The sequence below is a fragment of the Schistocerca nitens genome, chromosome 2 (genome assembly GCF_023898315.1).
Source record: "Schistocerca nitens isolate TAMUIC-IGC-003100 chromosome 2, iqSchNite1.1, whole genome shotgun sequence".
NCBI classification, from domain to species: Eukaryota; Metazoa; Arthropoda; class Insecta; order Orthoptera; family Acrididae; genus Schistocerca; species Schistocerca nitens.
In genome coordinates, this window is record NC_064615.1 from 867,598,377 (window position 1) to 867,624,208 (window position 25,832).

The window sequence follows — 25,832 nt, forward strand, 5'->3', positions numbered from 1 at the left end:
GTTGTTGTTAACCAAGTATACCAATTTTAGATACGGAAATACTGTATTATTGTCGATATCGTTACATATTTTTCATAAATAATTCCGATGGTTTGGATACTTTTGACATGGCTAAGATGGTAGCTCCAAGTCTTCACTGTGATTGGTTGTTTCATTGTAATGGCGTGTACACTGATGGGCTGTGAATGAGGGATCTAAACAGGCGTGTGTGAGAGAGAGATAGATACATTTTACTCAGGAGACATAATTTTTGCTGATGAAGCAGAGCGTTTGCTTATAAGCCAGAATTTTTGAGTTTGCGACCGCATATGAGTGTCTCGACCCTTTGATTCTACGCAATGCACTTATGTGACATTATACGTTTGTCCCTGGCATGTGGCAGTTCAATGTACAAAGGTTAATGTGGGTCAAACAGTACTTTACGATGGTTTTCATACTGTCTAGACCCTTGCAAAGATTATGAAATGTCGGTGGAACTTTCACCCATGTTTGTGCTGGATGTTGTGGCTTTACTGTATTCGAGGAAGGCGTCAGCAGCAGTCGAACTACAGTTCAAGAGTGAGTTGAAGTGCTCATTCCAGCGACTCGAAATGTCCAGACTGTCAGTGAGGATGGCTGTCTGTCGGTGGCTTCCGGCGTTCCTGATGAAGTACGAGTAGGTCCATATAACTCGTTTATTCCAGCGTAAAAAGTCCACAAGTCCCTGGCATCTTATGTACTTTGAAGATCCATGGTTTTTTGTTGCTATCAGTTGCTCTTGATTATTCTTATTCCATTTTGATACTTCTGCTTGAGTTCTTGAAAACGTGTTTTCTTTTCCATGGAGGATGGATCGTGAGGAAGAGATTGGTAAGCTTCCAGTTTGATAGTTACGAGCTGCTTAATCGCTCCATTATTGTCAGGAAACCGGCCATTTCTCTTCTACACATCCTGCACGCTGTTGATGATGAATGCTCTCGTGAAAGGATTTGAGAAGCGGAATCTTGGTTTACGACACAGGAGAATTCTCAGATGGTGACTATCAATTTGTGATCAGTCCAGCAGTCATCAATGTTTCGAGCTGTTTTTGTGGTAAGACCGTCTTTATTGTCGCGTTGCCGAGTAATGTAGTCAATGAGATGGCAGTGTTTGGTGCGTGGATGCATCCGTGTAGTCTTATAACGATTAGGTAAGCGGAACTGTGAACAACTGATAAAAAGTTCATGCTCAGCACCAAGACGTAGCATCTCATTTGCATTGAAGTTTCAAACATATTGATTATCCAGAAGCGATTGTCTCTTCCCACACTAGTGTTGAAATCGCCAAGTAACAAGAGTTTATGTTAAATAGGTGCCTTTACGAGAACGTTGTTCAGCTGATGGTAAAACTCAATTTGTGTATCTTGAAAACTGTCCAAAGTGGGATCATAGACAGAGATAATGATGATGATGATGAGGTCCCATACTCCGAGGAGCGTAGGGGAAGATGCGGGAGACCCGCAACGCTGTACTAGGCAAGGTCCTAGTGGAGGTTGACCGAGCGAGGTGGCGCAGTGGTTAGCACTCTGGACTCGCATTCGGGAGGAAGACGGATCAATCCCGCGTCCGGCGATCCTGATTTGGGTTTTCTGTGATTTCCAGGCAAATGCTGGGATGCTTCCTTTGAAAGGGCACGGCCGACTTCCTTCCCTAACCCGATGAGACCGATGGCCTCACTGTTTGGTCTCTTCAAATGGTTCAAATGTCTCTGAGCACTATGGGACTTAACATCTGAGGTCCCCTAGAACTTAGAACTACTTAAACCTAACTAACCTAAGGACATCACACACATCCATGCCCGAGGCAGGATTCGAACCTGCGACCGTAGGAGTCGCGCGGTTCCGGACTGAAGCGCCTAGAACCGCTCGGCTATCGCGGCCGGCTTTGGTCTCTAACCCCCAAACAACCCAACCCTACCTAGTGGAGGTGGTTTGCCATTGCCTTCCTCCGACCGGGATGGGGATGAATGATGATGATGAAGACGACACAACAACACCCAGTCATCGCGAGGCAGGAAAAATCCCTGACCCCGCCGGAAATCGAACCCGGCACCCCATGTGTGGGAACCGAGAGCGCTACCGCAAGACCACGAGCTACGGACATAGACAGAGAGGAGAGTGAGAATACTATCTTCAGTGAGAGAAATTAAAAGTCATAATTCTTTCATCGACAGCATTAGGGCTGAACGAGGGTTTTCACTATTTTTATTTTTAGTGCAAATTCGACACCGTAGATGCATGGTTCTCCTGCATTCTTTCCTTTCCAAACAGTTGCGTGGTGGGCGACCCTCTTTTCTTCCGCTGGGATGGTCTCCATTGTAATGGTCTATTTGATATCGTGTTTTCATTCATCCTATTCATATAGCCAAATCACATCAGCTGTTTTTATTGGATGTCGTCACATATATCCTTGTCAATTTTCATCCTTCGTTAGATTACATCGTTTATTATCCTTCACGTCCTAGTACAACGTGAGCTTCGTCTTAAGTTATCCGTCTCAGTGACAAGCAATTTAATCTTATCTTTCTCTCTCTCTTATAATCTCCAACATTCTCTTCTACTTTGTTCTTCGTCTCTTTTTGTTCTACAGAACAAAGTTCATTGCGCTTGTTACAGCTCGTCCTTTGTTAATTCTACTAGTGATTTCACCATAGTTTATGGCCTATTTGTGAAATAATACCCCAATATATTTCGCCTTTTCCACAACTACAATTACTTCTCTATCTACCTCTAAATTATTTACTTTTTCCGTTCCAACATCCAAGTATTCACACTTCATGTTCACCTTCAGGCATGCGTTATTGTATTCCTGTTAAAACTTTCTCACCATGTAGCTCAGATCATCTTCATCTTCTGCTACAACAATCTGGCCATCTGCAAAATACAGGTTAAACATCTTGCTGTCCTCTAATATCACTCGAATCTTCTGTCCAGCTATTGCAATCGTTAATCTCGCTGAGTTATTTTCATATAATACTTGATAATGGTCTCCGTTCGGTGAAGAAGAGAGACACAAATTTCTATAGGGTAATGTGCCATAGCCAGCTAGAACCACTCAGCGATGATTAGATCGGGTACATATATAAAACTGTAGAAATGTAGACAGCTACATTTGACTCAGTGTTCTAAAAAGTTCCAGACATTTTTAAGGCATTAAGCTCCAGCGACTTAGCTAGCCAGTTGAGCTGCGACAGAGCGCCTGGTGTTCGTCAAACGAGAAAAGTACAGGTATGCGTGAAGCCCTCTGAAAACGGCTGTTGTCATGTTGCAAGCTCGGAATGTGCACATCACTCTCATCACGAACGTACAGAAAGAAGTGCAACAATTGGTCACCGAGAAAATCGAAGTAAACAGCGTGGTTAGTACTCACAGTGACCTGGAAGACTGGGCGCAAATCGTGGTACGAGAAACACCCCCAAAACATTGCAGAACCACCCCCGAGCCTCAAGTCACCGTTAAACGCGTCGATGTGACGTTGGTGCCGTCGGAACGCTTCATAATTTGGAAAGAGGCAAAAATAACAACTCATCGGACCACTCTAAACTCCTCCAGGGAGCCACTGTCCACTTTCTAGTTTGTTGCGACGACTGAAGACATGCAAGTGTATCTGCCTCTGTGAGCATATGCCTTTTGCAAGGTACCCAACACCAAATATATATTGCACGCAGCTCCCTTCACAGTGCTCCCCCAGAAACTATTTGAGATTAACTTGCCTTTAGTGACTGTTGAAATTCCAATCGGGTTTGAAACAAATTATTATTTAGAAGGCGAGCCGCTCTTTTCCGATCCCTGTCAGTGAGGGTCGGTTTACGATCACTATTCTAACGCTACGTTACACGGTTGTGAATGGTACACGTTCGTCGTATACACATTAGTGTGTCTGCACTGATACACGGAAAAACCGGTCAGCTTCATTGAGGATTTGTTTAATAGGCACGTCCGCTACGTTAGATCCTTTCTCCTATTTTACCACGTCTCCATGTCGCCCATCATTCTGTGATGATCCCACATATATGGCCGGTTCATTACGATGATGTCCTTAGGTGAGTTAGGTTTAAGTAGTTCTAAGTTCTAGGGGACTGATGACCATAGATGTTAAGTCCCATAGTTCTCAGAGCCATTTGAACCATTATGATGACTTATGTCATAGGTGGAGGTTCACATGACCGCTGTTACCTGTTCTACGCCGTTTACAGCGCCCCAAAGCAAACAGTGTGCTCTTCTAATTGGATGATTAATTTTTTGTCCGTTGGGCTTAGTTTCGATGATTGAACCTTCGCATCTTGACTAAATCATTTATTTACTGTACAGAATGTTTGTTGGCAGCTTACTTATAGAGCACCCGAAGGCTGCACGGATTGGTGACTATGTTACACTTGTTTTATTTTGTATGATGCCTGAGTGTGTGAGTCGCTCAGTAATAACTGCCTCAGCGTACGCACAGTGGCTGTCTGGAGAGGGAGCCTGCCACGGGGACGACCTGCTACACCTGTTCGAGATGCCGAAGCTGTTCCCAGAGGCCACCACTACCGATAAAGAAGCGATCCAGGCAATGGTCACCCTCTGGACAAACTTCGCCAAGGATGGGTGAGTCACCTTATCTCACTGAAGAGGTGTTTCGAGAGTCTTCTATAAAGTGGCTCTACACCATTATGAAATTTATTTTTTTTATTCATACGTGTCCAGAACATAACATATTAAATATGATTTATCATACATAGCATATTATACATAGCATATCATACATATATATTAAAAGTATCACAGAGAATATGTGCTTATTAATATTCCATGTGCTGCCCAGAACTCCGCTGCACAGACTGCCTTATCATTAGCGATAATCAGATCGTCCATGGACACAGCTTTCGACAGTTTCCTGCAGTTGAGTAGGTGCTGATGGTCTTAGGGTTCACCACACTCACATAGTTCGTCCCCTGAGATGTATCCGCATTTCTTCATGTTCTCCTTACACAAAGATACTCCAGTTCTCGGTCTATTGAGTACCTTCCATGTCGTGTATGGGAGATGATCACCTGTAGCGAGTTCTTCCTTGTAGTTGTCCCAATATTTCTCTGATAATGAGTTAGGCCAGAGTTGTATCATATGGTCTCCAGGTGACGTCTGGATTGGTTGCGTTGTCCGGAGAAAACTTTTTCTCGACTTGAGTCTTGGTGTTTGATGTTCGCATCCAAACAGGGGGTGTCTCTGATCCGTCTCCTGCTTCTTTCTTTCCACTTCAGCTGCTGTTCACCTTCGGATGTCTGGAGGAGCTACGCCCATGAGGTGGTAGATTTTGTCAACAGGGGTTGCCCGCAACCAGCCGGTTACAGTTCGTCCTGTTTCATGTAGGGCAGTATTTACCTGTTTGGCATGGCTGGAGTTCTGCCATACAGGTGCTGCATATTCAGCAGCGAAGAAGCACAAAGCGAGGGCAGATGTGCGGAGGACCTGTGGGTGTGCTCCCCGGTTGTTGCCAGTCAGTTTCCTAATAATGTTGTTCCTCGCACTGACTTTCATTTTTGTATCTGTACAATGGTCCTTGAAGTTGAGGGACCGGTCCAACTTCAGTCCGAGGTGTTTTGGGGTTTCACAGTGGGTCATTTGTTGACCTCTCCAGGTTATTCTCAGTTCCCTCCGTGCCTCTCTGTTCCGTAAGTGGAATGCACACACTTGTGTTTTGGAGGGGTTTGGCTTCAGGTAGTTGCTATCGTAGAAATTAGATAATGCCTCAAGACTTATTGTTTTTCTTCCACCTCCTCAAAAGTTCTACCTTGCGCGGCAAGTGCTGTGTCATCTGCATAAATGAAAGATCTTGTGATAGGATTAATTGGCTGGTCATTGGTGTAAATATTAAACAGCAGTGGGGCTAGCACACTTCCTTGGGGGATACCATTTCTCTGTGCCCTCCAGCGGCTCCTCTTGTTTTGTAGAGTAACAAAGAAACGTCTTTTTTGTAGCAGGCATCTTATAAACTGTGTTAGGTGGAAGTCTTTCGTGATGGCATAGATCTTTGTTAACACTTTCCTGTGATTAATGGTGTCATATGCAGTAGTAAGATCCACAAAGGGGACACCGGTGATCTTCCCGCATTCATATCCATCCTCTATGTGTTGTGTCAGGCTGAAGATCTGTCCACAACACGACCTCCCGGGGCGGAACCCAGATTGTTCTCTCATCAGTGTTTGATCAATTTGTTCCAAGATTCGATTGAGGATCATTCTAAGACTATGTATAGTTGACATAAGAGTGATATGGGTCGGAAATTTTTGGCATCTGTTGGCTGTTTCCCCGGTTTCAGTAGGGCCACAACTTTGGTTTTTCTCCAGTTATTTGGTATTTGCAATTTTGAGACACAGGTGTTCATCATGTCTAGAATCCATATTATGCAACGGTGAGTCAAAACATTACGATAGCTCCTTAATAGCGTGTTGGGCCGTCTTTGCTTCGCAATACAGCAGCGAGTCTGCGTGGCATTGGTCAGAAAAATCCTTGGTATGTTTCCGGAGGTATGAGGAACCGCCTGTCTACGCACAGGTCACGCAGTTCTCGTAAATTGAGGACCGGTGGATGGTTGGGATGGACATGGCGCCTGACAGCGTCCACGATGTGTTCCATCGGTTTCAGATCAGGCGAATCCAGTGGCCTAGACATCAACGTGAGGTCACTATCACACTCCTCAAACCACTGCGATATGATTCTCGTATTTTGACATATGCAGTTATCTAGCTGCAAGATGCCATCATCGTCACAGACCTCACCAAGCATGAAGGAATGGAGACGTTCCACAGTACTGTAATGCAATGGAACACCTGCAGCCGTTCTTTCGATGTTGTTATATAGCTGGTTTCCGTAGACTACTGTAACAACGATGTTACAGCAGTCTACGGAAACCAGTTCATAGATGTTGGCCACTGATGGGATTGTATATACGATTGGATTTCACTCCCTCAGTGTCACTTAAGTCCTAAAGATGGTGTTCTCGATCACCGAAACTGATAGCTATGTAAAAATAACATCGGAAGGACGGCTGCAGGTGTTGCCGAAAAAGGAAGCGCGGCGGGACCAAACGGGAGCGGCCCGCGAACAAACAAACGAACGGGAAAGGACGGGCACGAACAACGGCGGACGACCGAGCGAGACCTTACGACGACAACACGCAAGAATCAACGGGGTGGCAAGAGACAACCACATGAATCCACAATGCCCACTGATAAGGAAACCAAAGTACTGTAAACACGCTGTCTGTTGCCGTGATGTCGATAGACTCGACGAATTTCCGACTGCCTAGCTGAGCGAGAGGCAGGTGCTTACACAGGGTGTTACAAAAAGGTACGGCCAAACTTTCAGGAAACATTCCTCACACACAAATAAAGAAAAGATGTTATGTGGACATGTGTCCGGAAACGCTTAATTTCCATGTTAGAGCTCATTTTAGTTTCGTCAGTATGTACTGTACTTCCTCGATTCACCGCCAGTTGGCCCAATTGAAGGAAGGTAATGTTGACTTCGGTGCTTGTGTTGACATGTGACTCATTGCTCTACAGTACTAGCATCAAGCACATCAGTACGTAGCATCAACAGGTTAGTGTTCATCACGAACGTGGTTTTGCAGTCAGTGCAATGTTTACAAATGCGGAGTTGGCAGATGCCCATTTGATGTATGGATTAGCACGGGGCAATAGCCGTGGCGCGGTACGTTTGTATCGAGACAGATTTCCAGAACGAAGGTGTCCCGACAGGAAGACATTCGAAGCAATTGATCGGCGTCTTAGGGAGCACGGAACATTCAAGCCTATGACTCGCGACTGGGGAAGACCTAGAACGACGAGGACACCTGCTATGGACGAGGCAATTCTTCGTGCAGTTGACGATAACCCCAATGTCAGCGCCAGAGAAGTTGCTGCTGTACAAGGTAACGTTGACCACGTCACTGTATGGAGAGTGCTACGGGAGAACCAGTTGTTTCCGTACCATGTACAGCGTGTGCAGGCACTATCAATAGCTGATTGGCCTCCACGGGTACACTTCTGCGAATGGTTCATCCAACAATGTGTCAATCCTCATTTCAGTGCAAATGTTCTCTTTACGGATGAGGCTACATTACAACGTGATCAAATTGTAAATTTTCACAATCAACATGTGTGGGCTGACGAGAATCCGCACGCAATTGTGCAATCACGTCATCAACACAGATTTTCTGCGAACGTTTGGGCAGGCATTGTTAGTGATGTCTTGATTGGGCCCCATGTTCTTCCACCTACGCTCAATGGAGCACGTTATCATGATTTCATACGGGATACTCTACCTGTGCTGGTAGAACATGTGCCTTTACAAGTACGACACAACATGTGCTTCATGCACGATGGAGCTCCTGCACATTTCAGTCGAAGTGTTCGTACGCTTCTCAACAATAGATTCGGTGACCGATGGATTGGTAGAGGCGGACCAATTCCATGGCCTCCACGCTCTCCTGACCTCAACCCTCTTGACTTTCATTTATGGGGGCATTTGAAAACTCTTGTCTACGCACCGCCGGTACCAAATGTAAAGACTCTTCGTGCTCGTATTGTGGACGGCTGTGACACAATACGCCATTCTCCAGGGCTGCATCAGCGCATCAGGGATTCCATGCGACGTAGTGTGGATGCATGTATCCTCGCTAACGGAGGACATTTTGAACATTTCCTGTAACAAAGTGTTTGACGTCATGCTGGTACGTTCTGTTGCTGTGTGTTTCCATTCATTGATTAATGTGATTTGAAGAGAAGTAATAAAATGAGCTGTAACATGGAGAGTAAGCGTTTCCGGACACATGTCCACATAACATATTTTCTTTCTTTGTGTGTGAGGAATGTTTCCTGAAAGTTTGGCCGTACCTTTTTGTAACACCCTGTACACTGGATAGGTACGTCGCTATTGTCTAGTGGGACCACGTGCTCCACCCTAGTGCCCTCACGTTATACGCGAGCCAGAAACGTGCACAGTCACGGCTTCCGGCGCGACAGCTGTAGAGACCTCTAGTGGTAATCGAGGTCCATGCCGTCTGGCGCGGATTCAAAACCCGCGGCGCTCGGTGCCAGAGCAGGTGTTCCATTTCATTAAACGGCCGAAGTCCCTCAAACCTTCAGTCAGAAGCATGGACGTCCACAGTAATGTTTCTTCAAAAATGGCTCTGAGCACTATGGGACTCAACTGCTGAGGTTATTAGTCCCCTAGAACTTAGAACTAGTTAAACCTAACTAACCTAAGGACATCACAAACATCCATGCCCGAGGCAGGATTCGAACCTGCGACCGTAGCGGTCTCGCGGTTCCAGACTGCAGCGCCTTTAACCGCACGGCCACTTCGGCCGGCGGTAATGTTTCTGTAGCCTACAGATATCTTGGTGCTTTTGGTTACTACCATAGTTCCACATGGCATAATAGCGTCTCCATTGGCCTCAGTCTATTTCGTGGGCTATGTTTCGAGCAGAATTTCAAAAATGGTTCAAATGGCTCTGAGCACTATGGGACTTAACTGCTGAGGTCATCAGTCCCATAGAACGTAGAACTACTTAAACCTAACTAACCTAAGGACATCACACACAACCATGATGCCCGAGGCAGGATTCGAATTGCAACTGTAACTGATGTTGTCTTTGGATCAGCGTGGGAACATCTAGGGGTCGTCTGTCGCAGTGCCCCATAATCAACCATGAGCGCTGAGCGTTGTGCTCCGAAACACTTGTGACTGCGCCAGCACTGTATTCTGTGCTCAGATCTGCCACAGATCCTCCTTTAGACAGCGCGCAGGGAACCGACCTGCACGTTTTACAATGACGCCTGAGCATCCAATACTTTGTCACCTATTCAAATGTGTGTGTGAAATCTTATGGGACTTAACTGCTAAGGTCATCAGTCCCTAAGCTTACACACTACTTAACCTAAATTATCCTAACAGACACACACACCCATGCCCGAGAGAGGACTCGAACCTCCGCCGGGACCAGCTGCAGAGTCCATGAGTGCAGCGCCTGAGATCGCTCGGCTAATCCCGCGCGGCTGTCACCTACTCCTGGCTTCACCATCCTTCAACCAGTTTCCATCAGCAGTCACGACTGTAGCACGCGAACACGAGACCAGCTTCACTGTTTTCGAGGTGCTCGTTCCCAGGTGTCGGGCAGTAAGAACCAGCTTATTATCAAATTAGCTTATGTCAGTGGATTCCTCATTGGTGTTCCATAGTATCGCTAGAATGATTCTCCATTCGCCGCTGCTCCGCTTATTCCCCTTCCGCGTTACGTGCCTGCAACGCCACCGGGCGGCATCCAGCATCGCAGTGTGTAATGGTCATAAAGTTTCGCCTCATCAGTGCATATAGGAGGGGAAATCAATACGTACTGTAACACATTTGTTTGAAAGCATGTTGGTTTTATTCAGGTTGCCAATACACAGTACTGTTCCCCAATCTTCTGGCTACAAGACCCTGTTTTTCAACATAATCCCAATTCAATGCGACGGTGTTACGGCACCTTGAAACTTCTTTATTTGAATGAGTGTGTCTGTACTTAAATTTCAGACTGACTGAGAAGATGAAAGTTCTACCTTATTTGATTCCAAAACAGCTGAGTAAAACTGCACGTACTGAGCCTACTTTCTCTTTACTTTTTCTTATCATGTCAACACTGACCCACAATATTCTAGAGCAACGCAATCTGCTCAAAAAATTACAACCTGACTTCAAATAATTAATTCAAAAGAATGGCTCTGACAAAAAAGAAATCCTAACAATAACCTATACATTCATTAAACACTTACCTCACTTAAGCACTTACCTCACAAAAATCTTCATTACGCGAACTACTGCAATACAGCGAGCGTCAATACTGAGAGCTAAATAAAAGATTCTTACTACTAAAGCCCACAACTACTAATAGACATGTGGTTAGCAGAGGAAAGATTTTTTTGTAAACCAAATAATGTACTTTTTTTACCTTAATAATGTGACATCCATTTCAAACACGAATATAAACCGTCATTGACATCCAGTACAAAGATACATAATCATGAATAATGTTCAATCTCCAAGTCGGATACTTCCATATCGTTAGCCTACGCTAACACTTCAAACCTCGACCCTCCATCAATGCTAACTTCTCACATCTAACCTCCATCACTGCTGGCTGTTCACCTCCAACTGCCCAACTGTACTTCCATCACTGCTGGCGACTAACTTGCAACTGCCCAACAGTACTGGCGATTAACTTCCAACGAGTCCGACCAGCCACAGAGTCTCTTACAAAGAAAACGCAGTCAGAGATCCAATGCAAAGCTCTACACAGCACTGCCAACACAGAACCAGCCCACTTACACCCTTCTTGGTTGACGTCAGCGCCAACGTCTTGCTGCATGAATGACTTCCCCGTCATCCACGTACTGCTTCCAGCGAATTGCGCCCTTCATTGGGCCAAACAGATGGAAATCGAAAGGTGCGAGATGTGTGTTGTAGAGTCGCTGAGGAGAAACAGTTCAGTAGGGTTTTGTGAGATCTCTCGGGTGCACATACTTGTGTGAGGCCTTGCACTGTCATGGAGAAGGAGAATTGCATTGCATTTTCGGGGCGACGAGCACGCTGAAGTCGTTTCTTCAATTCCCTGAAAGTAGCACAATACACTTCAATACACTTCAGAGTAGATCGTTGCACCATGAAGGTGGACATCGAACAATCAAACCCCTTGAGAGTCCCAGTAGATCGTCGCCATGACTTTGCGGTTCCAAGTGATGAACCCATGTTTCATCGCCTGTGATGACGGCAAAAAAAAAAAAAAAAAAAAAAGGCGTGATCAGCCTCGTTTGAACAAACAACTGCGCACAGATCGTCCTTTGCTGCTCTTTGTAGTCTTCTGTTAGGCGGCGAGGAACGCAGCGGGCGCACACCTTCGAGTATTTTAACTGGCAGACGAGTGTGCCAGCACTACCAGCACAGACATACAGTTGAGCATCGACGTCTTTAATTGTTATCCGTCGATCACCTGGATAGAGAGTGTTCACAGATACCAACACTGCAGGAGTCACAGTTGTGTGCGGCCGACTGGCAAGCGGGAGATCCGACATGTTTGTGCGACCTTGTTGCCCAACGTCTCACCGTACTTTTGTTCACTGCCAGGTCTCCGTAGACATTCTGCAAGCACCTATGAACATCTGCGTTGCTCTGGTTTCTCGTCAAAAGAAACTCAATGAGAGCTCTCCTCTTGGAACGCATCGCCGTTACAGACGCCGTTTTCAAGGCAGCGTAAAGCGCCGCCAGCTGTCGGAAGTTCGTGAAAATGTAGAGGCTAAAGCAGGAATATTCCATGATGTACCGCAACAAATTCCGCTTTTTTTTCAAAAAATATGTTGCATTACTGAACGTCCGTCGTAAACGATCTCGCAGATAATGTTTAAAGATCCATGAGGCTGTTCGCGGACGATGTTGTTGTATACAGAGAAGTCGAAAAAACAGAAAATTTTACTAGAAATGCTGGCGGACTTGCAGAGGATGGATGCTTGGTGCAGGGCAGCTGACAGTCGCAAGGGGACCGCGCCTATTCATCATCACCGATTTCGTACACATTTATGTTATATGCAGGGCTTGGCCAGAGATGGAAATGACAGAAGTTGCAGTTCCAGATGGCCAAGCGTTTGGAAAAAAAAAATACAACTTTTGTGGCGGGTGAGGCGACGAAGGAGATATATGTGTGATCGAAGAAGTTATCCAGCGATAAGGGTACAGAACGCTAATCCGAAGGTCGTGCGATCGTGTCCCTATGCAGAAACTTGTTTTAGTTTCCGTTTATACGTTACTTACATTGTAAATAAACCGATTTAACGCTCAATATATTGTATTTATTACTATTTCTAATAAAAGGTATGAAAAGAAATGGCCTAGGAAAATTGCAAACTAAATTCCAGAAAGGGCTTGCACGGCGTATACGAGAACTTCGTGTATTTGTGGAAATGGAAACTTCCATTATTTTACAGTTGATGATTTGCACGTTTTGGGCTTTTATGCATCGAAAAAACTAGAGAGGCAGTAATTGTGTTAGCATTTTGCACACGTTATAACCGCCGCATTTTTACAATAAGCCGCGCGGTGTGGCCATGCGGTTTGAGGCTCCATGTACCGGAATGCGCGGCTCCTCCCGCCGGAGGTCCGACTCCCCCCTCGGGCAAGGGTGCGTGTGTTGTTCTTAGCATACGTCAGCTTAAGTTGTGTGTCAGTCTAGGGACTGATGACCTCAGCAGTTTGGTCCCTTTGTAGTTCACACACATTTGAACATTTTTTACAAATCCATGGTGGTTTCAGAGTTACTATAGAATAACAAATTTGATTTACATTAATAAAAGGTTCTGCTTCGTAGACAGTTTTTCATCAAACCACGCGTAACGTATCATTTCGCCAAATACTGACTGGATAACGTGATCATGCAAGATGACGTTCCATCTGGGCCATGCACTTGAAGTGCAAGGTTCACATTATCCGCCAATTTTCATTTTCATCACTGAATTGAGAGTTGCCATGGTAACTAGCAAAGTTCGGAGATGAAGTTAAGGGTTCCGCACGCATGATTATTACTGTCACAGGTCTATTAAAATAACGGGTCTATTAAAACGCACATTGAGCACAAGCTACATTACAGTAAAAATCACGTATTTTGAAGAACTTTTCCTTGGCAGAGTTCTGTGCCATAAACCACTGCAACTGGGCTTGGTGCTGAGCAGTCGGGGTGAGATTTTATAAGATTCACTGAGAGAGCTGAGCGTGTCGGCATCCTGTGCAGAAGCGTCCCTTTGATTTTACCCTAGACCGGATGCCCGTACCAGACACGATGGCGCCGTCGGCGGGCAGCAGAGGGACCTTCCGCGAATTCTGAAAACGACGAAGGTGTTGTACTCGGATCAGTTACCTAAGACTGTGGGTGATACCCTAAAGCAATGCTGTGTGGACAGCCGCTCGGCACCCAGACAGCGAGCGGAAGTGACGGCGATTGGGTAATATATTGCGTAGGCCTACGCGGCTAGAGTCAGTCGACATAAAAGTTTTCTGGGTATGGTTCCGCGTCATATTGTATAAAACTACTGCTGAAGAAAACCAACGTTTCCGGCACGGTTGCAGCGGCCTTCTCCTGGCTCTACAGGTGCGTTCTAGCTTCCTTAAGTGACCAATGAAATGAACTATCTTTTAAAATTATGATGTAATTGGCATGCGCAGTGAAGAGTAATAACAAAATATAAGGGACACTGCATTGGTAGAACGCACCAGTAGATCCAGAAGGAGGCCACTGTAACCGTGGCCGAAACGTTGGTTTTCTCCAACAGTAGTTTTATACAATATGACGCTGTACTACACCCAGAAAACTTTTATGTCGGTGATTCGGTAGTTCATAAGAAAATTGTTTCTATTAGACGGGTCCTGGAGCGGAGCACCAAGTCTGTCTGGTAGCTTCAGAAATTAAGGACTTGCATTTTGGATTTGAAGCGCAGCGGTCGCTTTTACTCCGGCCCATTTGACAGAGCGATGGCGAAGTTTTGTATTTCGTTCGGCAGCCCGGACATTACTTTTGCCCATCACACGTGGGGCAGTCACAGCAGCAATAAGATGATTCACATCTCGACACCAGGGGGGGGGGGGGGGGGGGGCGCCTGCAGTGGTTTCGACTTTGCAGAGAACATCACAGGCTAAATATCCGCGGCTCTGGGCGTATTCAAATCGCTCTTGCCGAGGTAGGTACAGAGGGGCTGGTTCTGGGCCATATATGCAGCGCACTGCGTGTTCAAAGTATAGTTTTCTTCTGTAAGTCAATAAACTTCATGTTGATTGGTAAATCAACTAGAATCTCGTGCGCTCTGTCAGTGACAGGAGAGGTACCATTAAGTGTTGAAAACTGGAAAAAATTAGTACTTTTGTGTTAGTTGTCATTTTTATCTATGCACACTATCCCATAATTAATCAGGAGGCACCAACTCATCATGCGCACTGAGATGTTAATGTAAGAACCTAGTAGTGATAGAAATTCGTTTCATTCTGTACAGTATTTCTGGCTTTCAGTTAAAAATTATACTCCAGTCCCCTCAACCCAGTCATTCTTTTAGTGGATTATTTTTGTGCTGTTTGTTAAATTGATTCTTATTATATTTACGGTGTCCGACCTCACCTGGCATGATTCTTCAAGAGGGATTCATCAAGGGTTTAAAAGTCAAGTATTGCATATGGGAGTCATGTCAGCGGATTCTTTGTAGAATTTCCAGTTAACACAATACACGATCGGCATGCAGCCTCACGGTGAGATCTACTGGAAGGACGCCTCTCAATGTACTATGGAATATATTTTGAAGCAGTCTTCTCAGTACGTGATTTCGTTTTCTCTATCGATGGGACGATTATACCTGCTCCAGAAACCTATTGTTTGCATGCAGCTGCGGAGGAGTAACGGTGACGCTTTAATTACAATCTCTTCATGCAATGTTTTCTGCAGGTTCGTAGTGGACGATGTAAGCACAATCCTTTCTTAAAAATTTATTTGCAATCCTAAATTGTACTTTACTTTCCATTGTCCGTTGATCTGCAATGTAAGCAACTAAAAAACTGAAAAAAAAACAGTTTCTGCAAAGGGACTCGATCCCACGATCCTCGCATTGCCGTTCGTACTCTTTCCGCTACCTGGCAATTACTCTAATGTAAATGCCTCACGCCGTTCCCGACACTCATCACAAATGCAATTTTTTCTAACCTCTTCGCCATCTGGAGCTCCATTTTCTGTCACTTTCATTTCTGGCCAAACCAGGTCAAAATCGCCGATGACGAGTAGGTGCGGTCCGCTTCTCACTACAAACAACAGTAACATACTGTGCATAAATACTCAGACGTATTCTATGATTAAACAGTTCTCAAAAAATAACTGAAAGCAGCTGCATCCATTGAATATTTTGGAGTATGCATGCGGAACGATGTAAATACTCACGACCACATAAAACTAACCGTAGGATAAGCCGATGGCAGAACGAGACTCATTGGAAGAATCCTCGTTAAATGTAGTCCACTCACAAACGAAGTAACTTACAAAACCCTCGTTTGATCGTTACTTGAGTATTGCTCATCTATTGGGAACATCGCAAGGCAGAATTGTCAGCAGTAATAGAGAAGGTACAAAGAAGAGCAATGCGTTTAGTAAGCGCAAGAGCATCATGGCATTGTTCATCCAACTCCAGTGGCAGATACTACAAGAGAGGCGTGGTGTGGTTTACTGTCAAAATTTCAGGGGCTGTCCCTTTCTGGAACTGCCTGGAAGACAGTTTCTTTCGTTTTAATTACTCAGATCATGAGGACCTTTCCAGTTAGGGCACTTGTATCTAATTAGGAAGGCATTGTTATCAATTATATGCTAAAGAAAGAGGGTTGACAGTGGTTCGGTACTGAGTTCACTGGCACCTAGCTGTACGGATGAAATTGATGTGACAGGACTCAGTTTATGTCTGGTAGAATGTATTGTTGGACAGTTAGCTGCAGCTGGTCGATGGGAAGCTCGCTGGGCGTACATGTCGAAATAGCCGTTTTATTGGTGTCAGTTCAGAGAACAAGCAAGGGGTGCAGACTGAGGTACTTGGGCTCTACCTGGGAGACTTGGTCGCTGCTTTCACGCAGAGGAAGACGTGTTAACAGACGTGGCCTGAACGGCAGGAACTCAATGTGTCGACTGCGGCAAGAGCACCCCCATCGCAGGAGCCGTAAACATACAACATACACTCCTGGAAACTGAAATAAGAACACCGTGAATTCATTGTCCCAGGAAGGGGAAACTTTATTGACACATTCCTGGGGTCAGATACATCACATGATCACACTGACAGAACCACAGGCACATAGACACAGGCAACAGAGCATGCACAATGTTGGCACTAGTACAGTGTATATCCACCTTTCGCAGCAATGCAGGCTGCTATTCTCCCATGGAGACGATCGTAGAGATGCTGGATGTAGTCCTGTGGAACGGCTTGCCATGCCATTTCCACCTGGCGCCTCAGTTGGACCAGCGTTCGTGCTGGACGTGCAGACCGCGTGAGACGACGCTTCATCCAGTCCCAAACATGCTCAATGGGGGACAGATCCGGAGATCTTGCTGGCCAGGGTAGTTGACTTACACCTTCTAGAGCACGTTGGGTGGCACGGGATACATGCGGACGTGCATTGTCCTGTTGGAACAGCAAGTTCCCTTGCCGGTCTAGGAATGGTAGAACGATGGGTTCGATGACGGTTTGGATGTACCGTGCACTATTCAGTGTCCCCTCGACGATCACCAGTGGTGTACGGCCAGTGTAGGAGATCGCTCCCCACACCATGATGCCGGGTGTTGGCCCTGTGTGCCTCGGTCGTATGCAGTCCTGATTGTGGCGCTCACCTGCACGGCGCCAAACACGCATACGACCATCATTGGCACCAAGGCAGAAGCGACTCTCATCGCTGAAGACGACACGTCTCCATTCGTCCCTCCATTCACGCCTGTCGCGACACCACTGGAGGCGGGCTGCACGATGTTGGGGCGTGAGCGGAAGACGGCCTAACGGTGTGCGGGACCGTAGCCCAGCTTCATGGAGACGGTTGCGAATGGTCCTCGCCGATACCCCAGGAGCAACAGTGTCCCTAATTTGCTGGGAAGTGGCGGTGCGGTCCCCTACGGCACTGCGTAGGATCCTACGGTCTTGGCGTGCATCCGTGCGTCGCTGCGGTCCGGTCCCAGGTCGACGGGCACGTGCACCTTCCGCCGACCACTGGCGACAACATCGATGTACTGTGGAGACCTCACGCCCCACGTGTTGAGCAATTCGGCGGTACGTCCACCCGGCCTCCCGCATGCCCACTATACGCCCTCGCTCAAAGTCCGTCAACTGCACATACGGTTCACGTCCACGCTGTCGCGGCATGCTACCAGTCTTAAAGACTGCGATGGAGCTCCGTATGCCACGGCAAACTGGCTGACACTGACGGCGGCGGTGCACAAATGCTGCGCAGCTAGCGCCATTCGACGGCCAACACCGCGGTTCCTGGTGTGTCCGCTGTGCCGTGCGTGTGATCATTGCTTGTACAGCCCTCTCGCAGTGTCCGGAGCAAGTATGGTGGGTCTGACACACCGGTGTCAATGTGTTCTTTTTTCCATTTCCAGGAGTGTATATGTATATTCTTATTAGTGTAGATGTGTGGCATTTTAGCCAGCGAGTGTATAAACGCATTTAACCCACATTTCACTTTGATACACTGTAAGTCTCTCGCACTAGTTCACTCTTAACACACCGTGGTCAACAGCGCGTTCAACGGGTTAGTTGGCCAGCCGCGGTGGTCTAGCGGTTCTAGGCGCTCAGTCCAGAACCGCGCGACTGCTACGGTCGCAGTTGCGAATCCTGCCTCGGGCATGGATGTGTGTGATGTCCTTAGGTTAGTTAGGTTTAAGTAGTTGTAAGTTCTAGGGGACTGAAGACCACAGATGTTAAGTCCCATAGTGCTCAGAGCCATTTGAACCATTTTTTAAAAAAAGCGGGTTAGTTTAGTGGCAGAAAGACATCTCGAGCAAAGAAGTTGAAAGTGAGGAGGTAAGTTGGCCTAGAATAAAAAGTAAAAGAGGATAGGGGTAAGACACGTATGTGCACGCCACTAGCCCGAAAACAAATGTCATTAAATGTGTTCAATCTCGGAAACCGTTCAGAATAGGGAAAATGTCCATATGAAGTTTTTGCTTCAAATGACCGTACTTCTCATACCACTGAATAATGACCAGTCCTCCTGGGACACCCTGTATAACTTGAAGAATATCCAGTTGGGCTCTTCTCAGCGCTGGTGTGGCCGAGCGGTTCTAGGCGCTACAGTCTGAAACCGCGCGACTGCTATGGTCGCAGGTTCGAATCCTGCCTCGGGCATGGGTGTGTGTGATGTCCGTAGGTTAGTTAGGTTGAAGTAGTTCTAAGTTCTAGGGGACTGTTGACCTCAGAAGTTAAAGTCCCATAGTGCTCAGAGCCATTTGAACCATTTTCTGAGCGGTGACTGTAGACAGTCCTAATACTGTCTTGAGGGGCGATGTTGATGCTGTCGAACTAAATGTCGATGCACATGGTAAAGCCTTGCGTCCGCTTGTATCAGCGTTTGGCGGATGTATGTTCTCTTCGGAACCATCTGCGTGACGTTATGGTGGAGGCAAGTCCGTGTTGCGGTGCCCTATATGGCGTCCGACAATCACTACGAGTATGTTCTGTCGCTCTGGAGCCTGTCCTTGCTGCAGGGCACTCTGTCTGTGTATGGCTATGTTTCGTGTGTTCTGGAGCAGTCAGCAGTTCTGTTATTCTGTCCTTGACACAGCCGAACTACAAGGAAGTCCTCTCTAAACGAGGTACAGTCTCTTGTAAAATCAATATTACTTACAGAGAGAGCCGTATCATTTTTCCCCATGCGAATAGGACTGTAATAATTTCTACTGCAAGCGTCCAAGATTTAATACAGACTAATTCAACAGCATTTCATGCTAGGAAATACGAAATTAGTTTCGGAGATGCAAATGGCTCCAAGCACTATGGGACTTAACTTCTGAGGTCATCAGTCCTCTAGACTTAGAACTAGTTAAATCTAACTAACCTAAGAACATCACACACATCCATGCCCGAGGCAGGATTCGAACCTGCGACCGTAGCAGCAGCTCGGTTCCGGACTGAACCGCTGAGAACCGCTGCTCTTTTGATGACAAATTATTGGAAATTCTGTATCGTAAAACGTGTAGAACTAACTATCCACAGCGACATTACATTGAAGTACCACGTAAAACAAATGGTAGGAAATGCAGATGCCAGATTGAGATTAATGAGAAGAATGTTAATTGTAGCTCATCCACGAAAGAAGTGGCTCAGAATGTGCTCGTTCGACTGATTCTTGAGTATTGTTCATCAGTCTGCGACTCTTATCGAGTAGGATTGATAGACGAGAGAAAGAGAGAGAGAGAGAGAGAGAGAGAGAGAGAGAGAGAGAGAGAGAGAGAGAGTGAGAAGATACAAAGAAGAACAGCGAGTTTCGTCACAGGATCATTTGAAATTTGTGGTAAGGAATTATGGCACTAAATTGCTGAGGTCATCGGTCCGTAAGTTTACCCACTACTTAATCTAACTTAAACTAACTTACGCTGAGGACAACACACTCACTCATGCCCGAGGGAGGACTCGAACCTTCGACGGGGAAAGCCGCGCGGACCGTGACAAGACGCCTAAGACCACTAGGCTACCCCGCGCGCCATGAGCTCTTTTGTTTCGGTGCGAGAGCGTTGCACAGATGCTCGATAAAGACCTGTGCCAGATGCTACAAGAGAGACGTTGTACATCACGGAGAGATTTACCATTGAAATTTCGGGACAGTACTTTCCGGGAAGAATTGGACACCTTATTACTTCTTCCCATATACATCTCTCCAAATGACCAAGACGAGAAAATTCGAGAAATTGGAGCCAATACTGAGGCTTACCGACAATCATTCTTACCGAAAATCATTCTTCTCATGCACAATTTGCGAGTGGAAGAGGGAAAGGATATCAGTTAGCGACATCAGAAGTATCCCCCGCCACACACCGTTAGATGGCTTGCTGACTTGGTAAAAACTTTCTAAAGCGAAGATCGCAAAAAAATCTTTATTTACGAGCAACCTCCACCGACATAAATGCCATCTCGGCTTGTTCCCGACATGAATACCGGACTATTCTGCTGCATACAGTAAGTCAGTCACACAGCCTGCAACACACAAGGAACACTCGGCACGTGGTCTACATCTGCATCTACATCTACGTGATTACTCTGCTATTCACAATAAAGTGCCTGGCAGAGGGTTCAATGAACCACCTTCAAGCTGTCTTTCTACCATTCCACTCTCGAACGTGTAACACTCCGATTTTATGTATCCCACTCGATCGGGATCTGATAGCAGCCCAAATAATAATTAATTGATGTGACCGTGTACCTAATGGGGCTGGCAATCGGATTTGACTGCTACGGAGTTGTTACATTCCATTTTGTCCTTCTCAAATGCTGTAATAATGAAATGTCTGGTGACAAGAAGAACGCCAACACAGCTTCATTAATCAAGAACCTATATTCGTCTCAAAAACACAAGAAAAGGAGACAGCCACTGCCTTCGTCATACATGTTTAATTACGGCTAATCTCAGCACAGGCCTCTTCGTTATTCATTATTGTCACATGCAAATTCAATCACTGCAATCCAACACTGCAATCCAAATGATGCCGGCGCGGTAGACGCGAAACCAAATAAATATCGTCACAAAAATATCACTGATCACTCTCGTAATTAAACTTCTTCACTTTCCCGTATTTTTCTAACACAAAGGGGTTAAACCGCGGCGATGGCCACTCCCTTTGTCGGTAAACCTTGTATCACAGCAACCGGCCTCCGCACGGCTCGGCCCGCAACCTGGGAAACTGACTTCAACTCTACACTCGTTCTCGCAACCCGACACTATCGATTGTTTGCCCTGTCGACCTGTGCCGAGTGCAAACTTATAGTAAGGGCCTACGGACCCCTTACAAACGGCACGCGGGGAAAACGAGCACTTAAATTTTTCTGTGCGAGCCCTTATTTCTCTTATTTTATCGTGATGATTATTTTTCCCTATGTAGGTGGGTTCCAACAATGTTTTCGCAATCGGAGGAGAAAACTGGTGATTGAAATTTCATGAGAAGATCCTGTCGCAACGCAAAACGCCATTGTTTTAATGATTGCCACTCCAATTCACGTATCATGTCTGTGACACTATGTCCCCTATTTCGCGATAATACAAAACGAGCTGCCCTTCTTTGTACTTTTTCGATGTCATCCGTCAGTCTCACCTGATGCGGATCCCACACTGCACAGCAATACTCCAGAACAGGGCGGACAAGCGTTGAGTAAGCAGTCTCTTTAGTAGACCTGTTGCACCTTCTAAGCATTCTGCCAATGAATCGCAGTCTTTGGTTTGCTCTACCCACGATATTATCTACGTGATCGTTTCAATTTAGGTTATTTGTAATTGTTATCCCTAAGTATTTAGCTGAATTTACAGCCTTCAGATTTGTGTGACTTATCGCGTAATCGAAATTTAGCTGATTTCTTTTAGTACTCATGTGAATAACTTGACACTTTTCCTTATTCAGGGTGAATTGCCAGTTTTCGCACCATACAGATATCTTATCTAGATCTTTTTGCAAGTCGTTTTGATCATCTGATGACTTTACAAGACGGTCAATGAGAGCATCATCTGCAAACAGTCTAAGGCGGCTACTCAGATTGTCTCCTAAGTCGTTAATAATAGATCAGGAACAATAGAGGGCGTATAACACTTCCTTGGGGAATACCGGTATTACTTCTGTTTTACTCGATGACTTTCCGTAGTGTCTCTTGCAGCGGTCTCTCCGCGATATTTTCAGAAATTTTACAAATTTTATAACTTAGTACATATCTCGAAATATCTCTTCTTATCTTACCGATTCCTAAACTTTAATATACGATGATTATCAATCCAAAGTAGTTTCAAGCCCTATTATTCCTTGGAGCGTGCATTTACTCCATGGAATAGCTTCTCTGCTATCTATGTTTTCTCTTATGAAAAGAAGGATTCGGATCTTGCCGATTAGCCGTGAAAGAAGGAGGATGTATATGTATGTATTGTTGAGCTAGTCGCCATCTTGATGAGATTCTGTATGAGAAAGAATTTAGTACATGAACTAAAGTAAGTGTGTTCGCGTATTATTTAACTGATTATTATTGACAGTGTCTGCTTACTACGCTGTGTTGCACGGGATCAGTGGGGAACGTCTGATTTACACTGGACGAACCTGCCGTTTTGTATGCTCAAGATATCCAGTTTATTACAATAAATGGGCTAACACGGTCTTACCAGCAGATCTCCGGTCTTCCCCATGTGATCACCGAAAGTTAATAATTATTACAAATGTTTCCAGGAGATCGACTGACAATTTTCGTCGCACCGAGACTTCTAAATTGCTTCACTGCCTTATGGAATTTAAGTTAAGCTCAATTTAATCAGGATAGAACAGTATTGAACTGTGTGAATGTGATAAGCCTGCTTTGTGAATGAAGAGTCCCTTAATATACGCATGTTTTTTTACTACCCTGATCAGTGAAGCTAAATCAGGTCGGTGTGAGAGAGGTTATTAAATTTTAGATTCCACAAAAAAAATATTAAACGTGTGTTATTATGAACTGTGACCTTTCTGACAGGAAATCACGAATCCAGTCGCACAACTGAGGCGATACTCCGTAGGCACGCAGTTTGGTTAGAAGACGCTTATGAGGAACTTCCAGTCGTCAGCGCTATCTACCGTGGCAAAGATGCATTTCCGGACACATGTTCATCGGACTTTTTTGTTCAATTTCCTGCCAGGAATCCGTCCCTGCAGTGTGTCCATTTTATTAATCCTCACCCTGTATAGTGTGCTACATGTTTTCTATATGGCACTGCGGCGTGAGGTCGAACTCAAAATGAATACATTTGTTGACCAAAATTCTTGAAGACCTGAAGATGACAGCAAAGACTGTCGAAACCGATTGTTTGTAAATAAAGGAAATTTTTATGCGATCTTGAAAGTTTTTACGAAGTAAAACAGATCACTCCTTATTTGCCAACATGAGAAAAGTTAGTCGGTCTGTGGAGTTCAAATGGCTCTGAGCACTATGGGACTTTAACTTCTGAGGTCATCAGTCCCCTAGAACTTAGAACTACTTAAACCTAAGTAACCTAAGGGCATCACACACATCCATGCCCGAGGCAGGATTCGAACCTGCGACCGTAGCGGTCACGCGGTTGCAGACTGAAGCGCCTAGAACCGCACGGCCACACCGGCAGGCTGGTCTGTGGAGTGCCAATGTAGACGTATTAGAGCGCCGTGTGTGCTGCGTGCTGCAGGTACCCAGTGGCGAATCGCGAACGGCCGAGCGGAGAGCCGGAGTGCTGGCCGGCGGATAAACCGGAGGCTGCGGGCGCGGTGTGGCCGGCGGCGTCTGAGGACCAGCCGTGGTTCGTGGAGCTGCGCGGCGACCAGCGCAGGGGCGAGCGCCTGAGGGCGTGCCCGCGGCTGCACCTGCCTGCCGTCCACGTCCGCCTGCGCTACTGGGACCAGCTGCCCATGGCCGAGAACCTCAACCTCTCGCTCAACTACCACAAGGTACAGCCCGACCCGAAGCAGGACACCCGTGAGTACTACGACGCGGCCGAAGAGCCCAGCTCTGCGCCGCGAGTCGAGCTGCACTCACTGCTCTGCGTTTTCCATTTACTCATCATACGTCATATTTCTCCGTTGTATAGTATCTCGGAACATGATCGGTAAATTATTAGTAAAAAAGTACTTGTCTGGATCACTGCGTGATTTATTCGTATACGATGTCTTCCAAATAGCGGGTGACTGGTACGTACATTCCTTGAGAAGTGTTAAGAAGTAACTGACACTTGCTAAGAAAAAACTGCCGAATGCTACAAAACGACCCACAGTTTCTACGGAACACCCGACCAATGATAGTACTAGGAAATGCAGAGGGCGGGACGTGTTAACTGGGGCGAAACCTGTGCCCGAGCGCTCTGTATGCATTCGACAGTTTATGCAATATGCTGTTTGACGAAGAGTGTTGCGGAGACGATTAGTATGACATTGCGTATGGTACAACAATTTGTGTGCAGGACATCATCTGAGTGCCTACAGTAGTTGGTGGGCTAGAAGCCAGTGGAAGTGTGCCTACTAGCTTTCAGTAATGGATGTATCTAGAAGTGTCCTCTAGCGATTAAAAAAACCGTTGAAGGTGGAAAAAGCGTGCTGGTAGTCGTAGTCCAACCGCAACAGGATCGATAAGTGGCCTTAGTGGTGAGAAGAAACAGTCATCTCACTCATAGACATATCGCTGCAAATCTTGCATCGGCTACCAGTGCACATGTCTCTTCGAGAACCATCTCATGGCGATTAAATCAGGCTGCTTTGTATGCTCTGGAGACTATTAAATGCATCCCGTTTCTCCCCGCCGCCGGGCGCTGTGGTCGAGCGGTTGTGGGCGATTCAGTCCATAACCGCGCTGCTGCTACGGTCGCACGTTCGAATCCTGCCCTGGGCATGGATGTGTGTGGTGTCCTTAGGTTAGTTAGGTTTAAGTCTATGGGACTGATGACCTCAGATGTTAAGTCCCACAGTGCTTAGAGCCATTTTTGAATCAACCCCGCCATAGCCGAGAAGGGGGTCGTTGGTGTGGGAGTAAGTTGGTGGGAATCAGCAAGAGTGGTGAAGAATAATATTCTCCAACGAATTCCGCTTCACTGTGGTAAGTGATTCTGTCCAATAATTAGTGTGGAGAGAGGGGAACACGAATAGTAGGACAAAGAGAGTGCTACCCCACTCTGCATTACTGCCAAATTTTTTAAGGTGGCAGATCGAAAATGGCGGCCACAGATGTGGCAATGTCGCGCTGACGTCATGGTGGGAAGTTCGAATCTTAGTGGGAAAATAGGTCAGTTGGGCTACCTCCACTAACCTAACAGCACCACCCCTCCCAATCCCTGTCCTCTCCCCTCTTCTCCCTTCCCACACAGAGAAGTTGGCGGGAAAGGGACTCAGTCAGTGCTGGGCTGTTGGATAGGATGGACGTAAGTCTTTATTTTGTATTCATTGCAGTATATTGTTTATTTAAACAATTTGAGTTGTCTTAGACAATAGCTCCATCCAGTGTGTTCACCTTGAAATCCAGACTCAAACTGCCTAGTTCACAAGACCACCAGACCAAAAGAG

General features: G+C 46.0%; 1 protein-coding gene across 1 annotated transcript in view; it reads left to right on the top strand.

Moving 5' to 3' along the window:
- The window catches only part of LOC126235397 (juvenile hormone esterase-like), a 156,660-nt gene extending 132,268 nt beyond the window's left edge, over positions 1 to 24,392 (top strand). Inside the window, exons 7-8 of the mRNA XM_049944119.1 lie at positions 4,450 to 4,603; positions 23,972 to 24,392. Of these exons, the coding sequence (XP_049800076.1) occupies positions 4,450 to 4,603; positions 23,972 to 24,392 (575 nt within the window). The remainder of the gene's footprint in view (positions 1 to 4,449; positions 4,604 to 23,971) is intronic.
- The last annotated feature ends 1,440 nt before the right edge of the window (positions 24,393 to 25,832 follow it).